Below are 13,746 nucleotides of genomic sequence, written 5' to 3'. Positions count from 1 at the left end.
TTTACCTGTGGATGTACTTCAAGGCCTACCTTCAAACGCAGTACCTCTTTGCTTGACATCATGGGAAAATCAAAAGAAATCTGCCAAGACCTCAGAAAAATAATTGAAGACCTCCACAAGTCTGGTTCATCCTTAGGAGCAAATTCCAAATGTCTGAAGGTACCACGTTCATCTGTACAAACAATATTAAGCAAGTATAAACACCATGGGACCACGCAGCAGTCATAACGCTCAGGAAGGAGACGCGTTCTGTCTCCTAGAGATGAACATACTTTGGTGCGAAAAGAGCATATCAATCCCAGAACAACAGCAAAGGACCTTGTGAAGATGCTGAAGGAAACAGGAACAAAAGTATCTACATCCACAGTAAAATGAGTCATATATCAACCTGAAAGCAACTGCCCCAAAACCGCCATAAAAAAGCCAGACTACGGTTTGCAACTGCACATGGGGACAAAGATCGTACTTTTGGGGGAAATGTTCTCTGGTCTGATGAAACAAAAATGGAACTGTTTGGAGGAAAAAGGGGAAGGCTTGCAAGCTGAAGAACACCATCCCAACCGTGAAGCACGGGGGTGGCAGCATCATGCTGTGGGGGTGCTTTGCTGCAGGAAGGACTAGTCCACTTCACAAAATAGATGGCATCATGAGGTGGGAAAATGATGTGGATATATTGAAGCAACATCTCAAGACATCAGTCAGGAAGTTAAAACTTGGTCGCAAATGGATCTTCCAAATGGACAATGACCCCAAACATACTTCCAAAGTTGTGGGAAAATGGCTTAAGGACAACAAAGTCAAGGTATTGGAGTGGCCATCACAAAGCCCTGACCTCAATCCTGTAGAACATTTGTGGGCAGAACTGAAAAAGCGTGTGTGAGCAAGGAGGCCTACAAACCTGACTCAGTTACACCAGCTCTGTCAGGAGAAATGGGCCAAAATTCACCCAACTTATTGTGGGAAGCTTGTGGAAGGCTACCCAAAACCTTTGATCCATGTTAAACAATTAAAGGCAATGCTACCAAATAATAATTGAGTGCATGTAAACTTCTGACCCACTGGGAATGTGATTAAAGAAATAAAAGCTGAAATAAATCCTTCTCTCTACTATTATTCTGACATTTCACATTCTGAAAACAAAGTGGTGATCCTAACTGACCTAAGACAGGGAATTTTTTACTAGGATTAAATGTCAGGAATTGTGAAAAACTGAGTTTAAATGTATTTGGCTAAGGTGTATGTAAACTTCTGACTTCAACTGTATTACTTCAATTACCTCGACACCGGTACGCCCTGTATACAGTCCCACTATTGTTATTTACTGCTTCTCTTTAATCATTTGTTATTCTTATCCCTTTTTTATTTTCTTAAAACCGCATTGTTGGTTAAAACTTCGAGTGTAGGGGGCAGGATTTTCGTTTTTGGCTAAAAAACATACCCATTTGAAACTGTCTATTTCTCAGGCCCAGAAACTAGAATATGCATATAATTGTGCTGTTTTTCCTGAAAGCGCTCTGTTTCATTGGATGCCTTGCCTCCATTTAAAGGGATATCAACCAGATTCTTTTTCCTATGGCTTCCTCAAGGTGTCAACAGTCTTTAGACATAGTTTCAGGGCTTTATTTTGAAAAATGAGCGAGAAAGATAACATAGAGTCAGTGGATAGCTGGGTGTTCGCAGAGTTTTGCTTGCGCAACAGTGGGGCAAACATTGTCTCTCCCTCTCCTATTGAAAAAGCGACAGTCCAGGCTGATATATTATCGATTATATATTTTAAAAACAACCTGAGGATTGATTATAAAAAACGTTTGACATGTTTCTGTGGACATTACAGATACTATTTGGAATTTTCATCTGCGATGTCATGACCGCTCAAGCCTGTGTATTTCTGAACATAATGCGCCAAACAAATGGAGGTATTTTGGATATAAAAATAATCTTTATGGAACAAAAGGAACAGTTATTGTGTAACTGGGAGTCTCGCGAGTGCAAACATCCAACGATCAAAGGTAAGCGATTTAATCTATTGCTTTTCTGACTTTCGTGACCAATCTACTTGGTTGCTAGGGTTTGTAATATTTTGTCTACTGAGAGAGATGTTCTTACCGAAAAGCTGTATTGAAATCTGACACGCCAGGTGGATTAACAACAAGCTAAACTGTGTTTTGCTATATTGCGCTGAGATCCTGGTTGAAGACAGCGGAGGTGTATTTGGAGGGCCAGTTGGTCAGGATGATGTCTATGAGGGTGCCCTTGCTTACAGAGTTAGGGTTGTACCTGGTGGGTTCCTTGATGATTTGTGTGAGATTGAGGGCATCTAGATTAGATTATAGGACTGCCGGGGTGTTAAGCATATCCCAGTTTAGGTCACCTAACAGAACAAACTCTGAAGCTAGATGGGGGGCAATAAATTCACAAATGGTGTCCAGGGCACAGCTGGGAGCTGAGGGGGGTCGGTAGCAGGCGGCAACAGTGAGAGACTTATTTCTGGAGAGAGTAATTTTCAGAATTAGTAGTTCGAACTGTTTGGGTATGGACCTGGAAAGTATGACATTACTTTGCAGGCTATCTCTGCAGTAGACTGCAAACTCCTCCCCCTTTGGCAGTTCTATCTTGACGGAAGATGTTATAGTTGGGTATGGAAATCTCTGAATTTTTGGTGGCCTTCCTGAGCCAGGATTCAGACACGGCAAGGACATCAGGGTTAGCAGAGTGTGCTAAAGCAGTGAGTAAAACAAACTTAGGGAGGAGGCTTCTGATGTTGACATGCATGAAACAAAGGCTTTTTCGATCACAGAAGTCAACAAATGAGGGTGCCTGGGGACATGCAGGGCCTGGGTTTACCTCCACATCACCCGCAGAACAGAGAAGGAGTAGTATGAGGAATGCGGCTAAAGGCTATCAAAACTGGTCGCCTAGAGCGTTGGGGACAGAGAATAAGAGGAGCAGGTTTCTGGGCATGGTAGAATATATTCAGGGCATGATGCGCAGACAGGGGTATGGTGGGGTGCGGGTACGGGTACGGCGGAGGTAAGCCCAGGCACTGGGTGATGATGAGAGAGGTTTTATTTCTGGACATGCTGGTTGTAATGGGTGAGGTCACCGCATATGTGGGAGGTGGGACAAAGGAGGTATCAGGTGTATGAGGAGTGGGACTAGGTGCTCCATTGTGAACTAAAACAATGATAACTAACCTGAGCAACAGTATACAAGGCATATTGACATTTGAGAGAGACATACAGCGAGGCATACAGTAATCACAGGTGTTGAATTGGGAAAGCTAGCTAAAACAGTGGGTGAGACAACAGCTAATCAGCTAGCACAACAACAGCAGGTAAAATGGCATTGACTAGGCAACGGGGCCGACAGATAAATCAAACAAGCAGAATGGAGTACCGTGATTAATGGACAGTCCAGCGTGCATCAGCTATGTAGCCAAGTGATCAGAGTCCAGGGGGCAGCGGTGGATGGGGCAGGGGGCTGGACTGACGAGTGTTATCCAGGTTAAAAAACTAACAATGACTAAATAGCTTGTAGCTAGTTAGCTGGTTAGCTTCTGGAGGTTCTTGAGTGTGTTCTAAAAATTAAAAAATAATAGCGATTCCGTATCACATTGGGTGAGGCAGGTTTCCGGAAGGTATAAATAAATTTGTAAAAATCGGGAAGAGATAGAAAGTACATATGGGCCACTGCGTGTTTGGGACGCGGCGATGCAGACGGTTAGCAGGCCTGTGCTAACAAGCTAACAGATTAGCAGGCCGGGGTAAACAAGGTAGTAGTTAGCGGACCTGGGCTAAACAAGCTAGCAGTTAGCATGCCGAATTAGCAAGCAAGGAGATGGCTAGAGAGTTAGCCTTTGGGGGACGTCGCGATGGGGTGAGTCTGTTTATTCCTCTTCATGCGGTGACATCGATAGACCGGTCGTGGGTCCGGGTATTGTAGCCCAGGAGTATGCTACGGTGGCAGCACAGGACCTCTGGCCGGGCTAGCTTCAAGCTACGTGGGTGGAAACGCTAGCCAGGAGTAATCAACCAGGGTTGCGGTTTAGCTCGATAGCTAGTTGTGAAGATCCAGCTGAAAAAAATGTTCCGTTTGCGGTGGGAATCCGGGGATAAAAAAATAAATAGGTCCGTTATGCTCTGGTTAGCGTTACGTTGTTCGAACTGGCAAGAGCTTTCCGAGCTAAAGGTTAGCTGATGACCGGTTAGCTGAAGACCGCTAGCATAGCTGGTGGTTATCTGGCTAGCTTCAGTTGAGGGGTTCCGGTTCCGAAGTAAATATAAATACTTTAGGAAAAGTAGCTACATTGGGTGAGGCGGGTTGCAGGAGAGTATTTGGAAGCTTAGGTTTAGCAAAATGTTTTTAAAGATATGCGAAGAAAAATATCTAAAACGAAAAAGAGACGATATATACAGAGAGACGATACGACAGGACGACTTACTGCTACACCATCTTGGAGACATGATGTTGCTCCTGCTGCGGCCGAATCCCTGATCCACCTCTACGCAGACGACACCATTCTGTATACTTCTTGCCCTTCCTTGGACACTGTGCTATCTAACCTCCAGATGAGATTCAATGCCATACAACACTCCTTCCGTGGCCTCCAACTGCTCTTAAACGCTAGTAAAACCAAATGCATCCTTTTCAACCGTTCGCTGCCTGCACCCGCACGTCCGACTAGCATCACCACCCCGGATGGGTCCGACCTAGAATATGTGGACATCTATAAGTACCTAGGTGTCTGGCTAGACTGCAAACTCTCCTTCCAGACTCATATCAAACATCTCCAATCAAAAATCAAATCAAGAATCGGCTTTCTATTTCGCAACAAAGCCTCCTTCACTCACGCCTCAAAACTTACCCTAGTAAAACTGACTATCCTACCGATCCTCGACTTCGGCGATGTCATCTACAAAATAGCTTCCAATACTCTACTCAGCAAACTGGATGCAGTTTATCACAGTGCCATCCGTTTTGTTACTAAAGCACCCTATACCACCCACCACTGTGACCTGTATGCTCTAGTCGGCTGGCCCTCGCTACATGTTCGTCGCCAGACCCACTGGCTCCAGGTCATCTACAAGTCTATGCTAGGTAAAACTCCGCCTTATCTCAGTTCACTGGTCACGATGGCAACACCCACCCGTAGCACGCGCTCCAGCAGGTGTATCTCACTGATCATCCCTAAAGCCACAATCTCATTTGGCCGCCTTTCCTTCCAGTTCTCTGAATTGCAATAATCTCTGAAGTTGGAGACTTTTATCTCCCTCACCAACTTTAAACATCTGCTATCTGAGCTGCTAACCAATCGCTGCAGCTGTACATAGTCCATCGGTATATAGCCCACCCAATTTACCTACCTCACCCCTATAGTTTTTATTTTATTTACTTTTCTGCTCTTTTGCACACCAGTATCTCTACCTGCACATGTTTATCTGATCATGCATCACTCCTGTGTTAATCTGCTAAATTGTAATTATTCACTCCTATGGCCTATTTATTGCCTACCTCCTCATGTATTTTGCACACAATGTATATATATATTTTTTCTACTATGTTATTGACTTGTTTATTGTTTACTCCATGTGTAACTCTGTGTTGTTGTCTGTTCACACTGCTATGCTTTATCTTGGCCAGATCGCAGTTGCAAATGAGAACTTGTTCTCAACTAGCCTACCTGGTTAAATAAAGGTGAAATAAAAATACAAATAAATCAATAAAATGTCATCATTGTTAACAGTCTGAAAAATGGCAGAGAAAGGCAAGCGACAGCAGTGAAGTCCTGTATGGCAATACTCTAATTCTAATACTCAATTCTCCACCATAATTTGCAAATAAATTCATAAAAAATCCTACAATGTGATTTTCTGGATTTTTTCCCCTCATTTGTCTGTCATAGTTGAAGTGTACCTATGATGAGAATTACAGGCCTCTCATCTTTTTAAGTAAGTGGGAGAACTTGTACAATTGGTGGCTGACTAAATACTTTTTTGTCCCACTGTATGTTTAGAAGTTAAGCATTTCTTTCTATCACATCCCTACTCTGGGTCCCCAAAAGGCTAGGGCCGGCTCTGACTGCATATATGAGTACGGATGTAGCTATGCAGACCCCTCAGCCAATGTGGCCCTCCATGATGAGTTCAGACTTTTTGTGAACTCATCATGAGGATTGCCCATTCCTGCTTTAATGTATGCATTCAAAACAGTTGTGTTTTTTGCACTCTATGCAGAGCGTTTTCCTCTTGTAACAAAGTAATCACTCACAGTGTCCAGCACGCTGTCTCCTTCCAGCTGACCATCTTCATTGATGTTCCCGAAGAGGAAGCCAGTGAGAGAGAAGGGACGGTCTTGGTCTTCATCACTGTCTGAGTCCGACATCCTGAGAGAAACATTTACTGATCAATTAGTCAAATCAATGTGTGATTCGTAGATTCTCTCTTACATTGTTTATTTAGTCCTTACTTGTCAGGAGAAATGGAAAGCAGTTAAAGGGGGTGTCAATGACATTCATGCATGCATGCATGATCACAGCAAATGGGATGGAATGACAGACAGGAGTTGCATGCAACAACAACAAAAAAGTCTGTTGAAGGTTTAATCTTACCTTGCGCTACTTTTACTCAGTTAGGAAGGCCGGTTGGCCTCGGGTTGAGGCCAGCTTGATAATATCTTCGGACCCTAACCGAAGTTTAGCTTAGCAAGCTAACGTTAGCCATAACACCCTATGCGATCTCCTTTCACTACGCCATTATTCACACGGAGTAAAATTGTGAGTACGCTTGCACGTAGTCTAAAGTAATTCACAGGACCGTTATTTGGAAAGAAAATGTTATGGTTTAATTTATTTTCAAGTGTAGTCCATGCAGACAACACCAACCAACACTGGTGAGATTGTTCAATGCGCGTGCGCATAATTCATTTCCGCCCCACGAAGGATTGCCCCCGGGCAGTTGTTTTCCTTTAGCGCGTGATGTGTCGCCATCTACAGGATAGCGTATTTGATTATTTTTGTACAGGGCCGTTCAATGCAAGCCACTGACTGTGAAGATAGTGTAGTAACACACGGACACACGTGATCAAAACAACATGATTCGTGTAGTTGTTACCTGATGTGACCTGACCTGACTCCTAGCCCTTAAGAAGTAACTAATCTCACTGGTCTGAGAAAGAGAGCAAACATCCTTGGCTTGAGGTGTCTCTGCCTTTATGACAGAGCCCAGTCAGCCATGCCCATCTCACCAAGCAAAGTGACAATGAGATGTTTGTGTACATTTTTGTAATTTAGCAGACACTCTTATCCAGAGTGACTTACAGGGGCAATTAGGGTTAAATGCCTTGCTCAAGGGCACATCGACATATTTCTCATCTAAGGAATTCAACCTTTTGGTAAATGGCCCAACCTCTTAACCACTAGGCTACCAGCATTACAGTGGTGTAACAGCAAGGTAGGATGTAAGATTGTTCAATGAGAATGCACTGCATCTACTCAGTCTTTTGTTGTGGGCTTTGAGCAAACTGTAAAACAAAATCACAGAATATATTGAAAATGTCACAGACTATCTTGAAAGTGTTATTTAAAAAAAACAATCTGGTGACTTCCCCTTGCTGGCTCTGTCAATAGAGGTGCTGAATGCTCCTCCTGTTCATAGAAAATGTGTATATTCTCATATTTAATCATTTTATCTGCGGAGGTGAGGTTTTCATCATTCAGTAGTGCCTCAAATACAGTGCCTTCAGAAAGTATTCATACCCCTTGACTTATTCTACATTTTGTTGTGTTACAGCCAGAATTCATAATTGATTAAATAGATTGTTTTCTCACCCAGCTCCACACAATACCCCATAATGAGAAACTGAAAACATTTTTGTAGGATTTTTTCCAAATGTATTGACAATTTAATACAGAAATATCTAATTTACTTAAGTATTCACACCCCTGAGTCAATACTTTGTAGAAGCACCTTTGGCAGTGATTACAGCTGTGAGTCTTTCTTAGTAAATCTCTAATAGGTTTCCACACCTGGATTGTGCAACATTTGCCCATTTTCCTTTTCAAAATTCTTCAAGCTCTGTCAAAATGGTTGTTGATCATTGCTAGATAGACATTTTCAGGTCTTGCCATAGATTTTCAAGTAGATTTAAGTCAAAACTGTAACGAAGTTACATTCATTGTCATCTTGGTAAACAACTCTAGATTTGGCCTTGTGTTTTAGGCTATTGGCCTGCTGGTAGGTGAATTCGTCTCCGTGTCTGGTGGAAATCAGACTGAAGGATTAGGATTTGGCCTGTGCTTAGCTCCATTCTATGTATTTTATATCCTGAAAAATTATTCCAAGCATACCCATAACATGATGTAGCCACCACTATGCTTGGAAATATGGAGAGTGGTACTCAGTAATGTGTTGGATTGGATTTGTCCCAAAAATAACACGTTGTATTCACGACAAAAAGTGAATTGCTTTGCCATATTTTTTGCAGTATTACTTTAGTGCCTTGTTGCAAACAGGATGCATGTTATGGAATATTTTTTATTACGTACAGGCTTTATTCTTTTCACTCTGTCATTTAGGTTAGTATTGTGGATTAACTACAATGTTGTTTATCCATCCTCAGTTTTCTCCTATCACAGCCATTAAACTCTGTAACTATTTTAAAGTCACCATTGGCCCAATGGTGAAATCCCTGATTGGTTTCCTCCCTCTCCGGCAACTGAGTTAGGAAGTACGCCTGTATCTTTGTAGTGACTGGGTGTAATGAAACACAATCAAATGTGTAATTAATAACTTCACCATGCTCTAAAGGGATATTCAATGTCTGTTTTTAAAATGTTTTTTTTAAATCTACCAATAGGTGTCCTTCTTTGTGAGGCATTGGAAACCCTCCCTGGTCTTTGTGGTTGAATCTGTGTTTGATATTCACCGCTCGACTGAGGGATTGTACAGAAAATTGTATGTGTGGGGTACAGAGATGAGGTAGTCATTCAAAAATCATGTTAAACAATACTATTGCACACAGAGTGAGTCTGTGCAACTTATTATGCAACTTAAGTAAATCTTGACTCCTGAACTAATTTAGGCTTGCCATAACAAAGGTGTAGAATACTTATTGACACAAGACATTTCACCTTTGCATTGATTTATTTTTTACAAATTTCATAAAACATAATTCCACTTTGACATTATGGGGTATTGTGTGTAGACCAGTGGCAATTTAAAAAAAAATCAGGCTGTAACAAAACAAACTGTGGAAAAAGTCGAGGGGTGTGAATACTTTCTGAAGGCACTATATACAGAACAAAGATGAAATACACACAAATGTAAACTTTTGCATTTATTTAGTAATGCAAGTGGGTTTGGTTGCAGTTCAAATTACAACTCACAAATCAAGTTCCACAGTACTTGAGTCAACAACCACACACTCCTTTCAGGCACTTCAATGCCAAGGCATTCCTTTCAGGTAGATTTTTTTTAAAGAAGGTAAAACTTGAGTTTTTGGCACTACCTAATGCTAGAATGTGCCTTTTCATTAAGTAAATCTGTACACTGATAGACCAACAGCAACCGATTCAAACGATGGCTGTATGCAGAAGGGCAAGTCTAGGTCATGCCAAATCTATGGTTTGGGTTCACTGTACCATACAGGACTGACCGAGCCTGTCAGTGATTTGTAAGTATAGGAGGACAAAAAAAAATGTATTCTATGTTTTATTACCAGGTGACGTTTTCTTGATGCAACTGCTCTGACACCGCATTAATAGATTGACGAAATTGGTTGCACATTCTTTTACATTGCCTTTTATGAGTAAGCTTATATAATTAAAAGAAAATGGGTAAACATCTTATCAAAGTAATTATTTGTAAAGGTAATGCATGTGATTCTTTGTAAAGGTAACTACACAATGTAAGGTAATCGTTTATCTGAAATATTTATTGTGCAGTACACACATTGACTTATTGTAAAAAATTATTGAATCAAAAATATATAAAGTTGAGTCTTTACACATAAAGGTAAAGACCATGACACTTGTATCTGGAATTAAATGGAATATAAAATGAATACCAAAATGTCTCTCTTGGATCATAAATACCACAACCAAGCCTCTAGTCTGTAGTACAGAATGGAATTGAGCACCAAAGTAATAAGGGAATATGTAGGCCTACTTAAAAATACTTAATTGAACCATTATAACCTGTTATACAGGTCTCTGCCAACATAAAGGAAACACCAACATAAAATGTCTAAATAGGGCGTTGGGACACAATGTACCACCAGAACAGCATGGCATAGATTATACAAGTGTCTGGAAATCTATTGGACACCATTCTTACATGAGAAATTCCATAATTTGGTGTTTCATTGATGGTGGTGGAAAATGTTGGCCCAGGCACCGCTCCAGTATCTCCCATGTGTTCAATTGGGTTGTGATCTGGTGACTGACACACACACACACATCCTTTAAACCCCAATGCTCATTTGAGACCCCTCTTTCAAAGTAACAGATCTCTTCTAGCCATGGTTGCCAAAATAACAGGCAACTGGGCATTTTTACATATGGCCTTAAGCATGATGGGATGTTTATTGCTTAATAAACTCAGGAATCACACCTGTGTGGCAGAACCTGCTTTCAATATACTTTTATTCCTCATTTACTCAAGTGTTTCCTTTATTTTGGCAATTAGATATACATTTCATAGCAGGTTTCTGGTTTTAAAAAACTATTACATTCCACCAGAACCAATCTGTTATCAGTCAGTGTTGGGGTAGAATTAATTCCATCTGTTTGAGAAGGCAAAGACTTCCACACAGAGGAAGCGCAACTTCAGTTCTCAAGTGCTAGACTCTGCAGGTTTCCACCACATGTATTGTCCAGTCAGCAAATTTCTATGAATTATACCTAAAATGCAATACTTCACACAACTAAATTGAATTTGGTCCGAGGGGAAAATCAGCTGACCCTGTGGCTCTTAATTACAGAAGCTGCACATCAACTCATTACAGATCCCATATGACATCACAAAGGGACGAGGCAAACGACAGAAATATTCATACCAATAATACCACCAGACAATGAAAAAAATCCTGCTAGAGTAGTTTGGGTAAAAATGTAGGCCTATGCCTTCCACTCTCCAACAAGCATGTTCATGCAACACAAGTAACTGTTAGGATTGCAGCTCCTGTTGCAGTATTAGCCATACATACTTGCCATTACACTTAGATAAGTTAACAGTTAGCCAGGAATAAGCAGCATTACTGCTGATATGTGGTACCTTCAACACGCATTCCTCAATGAGGCCAGTAACACTAAACAACTTTTATGACATCCTAATGTGTAGCATTATTCAGCACCGATTTCAATGAGTTACAATAGAACATAGAATGTAGTTTACTTGTAGCTTCTGTTTGCCTTCAGACAAAAGATAAAGACTACCCATAAGCAGGTCAGCTGACAGAGTTAGACTTTTTTTGGGGGGGGGGGGGGGGGGGGTGTTAATTACTAAAATGATTGCTTCCTGACTTTTCCCACCAGCAATACAAAAATAACAATCTTTAGGGCATCTGTTTACTTAGCAGCTACCCAAATCTGTATTCACTCTGACACAATCAGGACTTTGTTTTGACAAAGCAGAATGGCAAGCTCATGGTTTTACAGAGTAAGAGAGTGTAACAGAGCAATAGGACTGTTCTAATCAAAGTGTGCATGTGTTCAGGGTGACCGTGTCATACATACACCCATGCTTGTCTCATACCAGCAAGGCTAGTTCGGCAGATATCCTGTGACCCTGGCTTATGAACCACGTTAAAGGCAAACTATCTTATTGACAATCCACACTACAACTATTACTGTAATGGCACAGAGGAATGAACATAATGTTTAACAGTGGCTACTGATTGACACAACATTCCTGTAAATCACATCAGATGAAAACAAGAGCAAAGTTCACAGAAAAAGATCAACACATTACAAGACTGGCCTGATGAAGGAGAAAAGCAAAGGTGTCAAATCAATTGTAATCTTCTTAAACATACAGCCAGTGAGGACAAGGCAGCAAGTTGCTGAGAAGGCACCATTGAAATCCCTCAGCATCGTCACTGTAGTTTTGAATTCAGATACAAAAAAATCCATAGGAAGGCTGTTGGCATCAATTAAAACCACATCTTAGTGGAGAGGACCTCTTGACAAACAACCAATTACTATTGAAGCCAGGCATTGCTAACAAGTGGCGAGGGTTAGAACGTGGAAGGCATATTGGGAGCCAAAATGGCAGTGCCAATCGTTAAGTCTCTTCCCCCAGTCCCCCTACAGTCTAGGCACATAGTTATAACACAACACACTTCTTGCCATTTTTCTTGGTTACGGGGTAGAGCACAGCTCGCACGGCCTCTTCAAACACCTCCCTCACACCGTCCTGCATCAGAGCTGAGCACTCCAGGTATTTGACGGCGCCAATCTGCTTGGCTAAGGCATTACCCTGCTGTTGGTTGGTGGGGGCCAGGCCGTGCTCCTTCAACTTCTTCACCGCCTCCACATCTCCACGCAGATCCTTCTTGGTGCCCACCAGCAGCACTGGAACTCCAGGACAGTGGTGGGATACCTCTGGGTGCCACTTGTGTCGTACGTTGGCATGAGAGGAGGGGCTGCCGATGGAGAAACAGATGATGAAGACATTGGTCTGGGGGTAGGAGAGGGTGCGCAGGCGGTCGTACTCCTCCTGGCCAGCCGTGTCCCACAGGTTGAGGCTGATGGGGCGGCCGTCCACACTTATCTGGGCACTGTAGTTGTCGAACACAGTGGGGATGTACTCCTCCGGGAAGGCGTTTGTTGTGTAGGAGATTAGAAGGCAAGTCTTACCCACGGCACCATCGCCCACCACCACACACTTTATGGTCTGCATGCTTCCTTCATCCACACTGGCCACTAGGGTTCCTGAAACAAGGGGCAATATGAGAGAGAGCCACGAGCATAAAATGCTGATCATAAATGAGTAGTCATTGATTTTAGAGGAGAACACATGTTTTTGCAACACCTATTTTTTTATGTGGTCCTCAATGGAAAGAGGCAGACAGGGCTTACCAATACAAAGTCAAAACGAGAACATTAGAAATAAGACAGTTAAATACATTACACAAACTGATAGCAAAACATTAGTTAGCTTCTTTTTTGCTTGTTAACAAACAAGCTAGCGAACTCTTTCTCGTTAACTACAAAGGTTGCACTAACGTTACATAGCTAACTAAGTACACAAACATACTAGTATTATTGAATGAAAATAAAACGGTTATGTACAGGCAGTACAGCCCAGGGATTTAGTTAGCTATCCGCCAGGAAAAACGTCGATAGAACCTTGAGCCAGCTAGCTAGTTAGCCACTTAGCACGCGCTTGTGTTTCCGCTAGCTGTGAACTTTAGATGGCGTTAGTGCACGCTAGCCACCGCTACACGCGAACGCCAATTTCCTTTGTAAAATTGGCCGAGAACACAAATAACTTTTGGGAAATAATCTTTAACCAGGTTCAATGAAGAATATAACTCACAGTGTATTTAAAAGGGATGTTGAAATGTCCCATTGGCTAACTGAGCTGAAAGTCAGGTTATCTTGATAAATTGCCCCACCGCTTCTTTGACTCGCGCCCTCATCATCATCCTCCTCCTCCTCCTTCTTCTTCTTCGTGTGGTTTCCCGGCCGACTCGACGTTTCGTATTGCTGCATCTCAGTTTGTAAAGTGCATTGCACATTTCTTCACA

General features: G+C 42.0%; 2 protein-coding genes across 9 annotated transcripts in view; both read right to left on the bottom strand.

Moving 5' to 3' along the window:
- Positions 1–6,923, bottom strand: part of LOC124009573 (transcription initiation factor TFIID subunit 1-like) — a 52,681-nt gene extending 45,758 nt beyond the window's left edge. For all 6 annotated transcript variants that reach the window (XM_046321485.1, XM_046321511.1, XM_046321494.1 and 3 more), the window contains exons 1-2: positions 6,608–6,923; positions 6,268–6,382 (exon numbers count right to left, since the gene is read on the bottom strand). In XM_046321485.1, the coding sequence (XP_046177441.1) occupies positions 6,268–6,381 (114 nt within the window). In that variant the 5' untranslated portion in view covers position 6,382; positions 6,608–6,923. The remainder of the gene's footprint in view (positions 1–6,267; positions 6,383–6,607) is intronic.
- A 3,721-nt stretch (positions 6,924–10,644) lies between these two features.
- Positions 10,645–13,740, bottom strand: LOC124009559 (rho-related GTP-binding protein RhoG-like). 3 transcript variants are annotated; one of them, XM_046321454.1, is made up of 2 exons: positions 13,615–13,740; positions 10,645–12,928 (listed from the first exon to the last, which is right to left on the bottom strand). In XM_046321454.1, the coding sequence occupies exons 1-2, from the start codon at positions 13,709–13,711 to the stop codon at positions 12,321–12,323; spliced, it is 705 nt and encodes a 234-aa protein (XP_046177410.1). In that variant the 5' UTR covers positions 13,712–13,740; the 3' UTR covers positions 10,645–12,320. The 3 variants fall into 3 exon arrangements, with proteins under 3 accessions (XP_046177410.1, XP_046177420.1, XP_046177429.1); XM_046321464.1 differs by having other exon boundaries at positions 13,536–13,689; XM_046321473.1 differs by lacking the exon at positions 13,615–13,740 and adding an exon at positions 13,289–13,446.
- Between the last annotated feature and the right edge of the window lie 6 nt (positions 13,741–13,746).

Source organism: Oncorhynchus gorbuscha, linkage group LG02, assembly GCF_021184085.1.
Source record: "Oncorhynchus gorbuscha isolate QuinsamMale2020 ecotype Even-year linkage group LG02, OgorEven_v1.0, whole genome shotgun sequence".
NCBI classification, from domain to species: domain Eukaryota; kingdom Metazoa; phylum Chordata; class Actinopteri; order Salmoniformes; family Salmonidae; genus Oncorhynchus; species Oncorhynchus gorbuscha.
The sequence above is the reverse complement of the archived record's forward strand: the minus strand, read 5'-3'. Positions and strand labels throughout refer to the sequence as shown.

What these genes read in the sequence shown, in the direction of transcription:
- LOC124009559 (XM_046321454.1), bottom strand. Translation starts at nt 13,711, where the DNA reads ATGCAGCAATACGAAACGTCGAGTCGGCCGGGAAACCACACGAAGAAG. An exon ending in GGGCGCGAGTCAAAGAAGCG is followed by an intron (nt 12,929 to 13,614) that starts GTGGGGCAATTT and finishes CCCTTGTTTCAG; the next exon opens with GAACCCTAGTGGCCAGTGTG.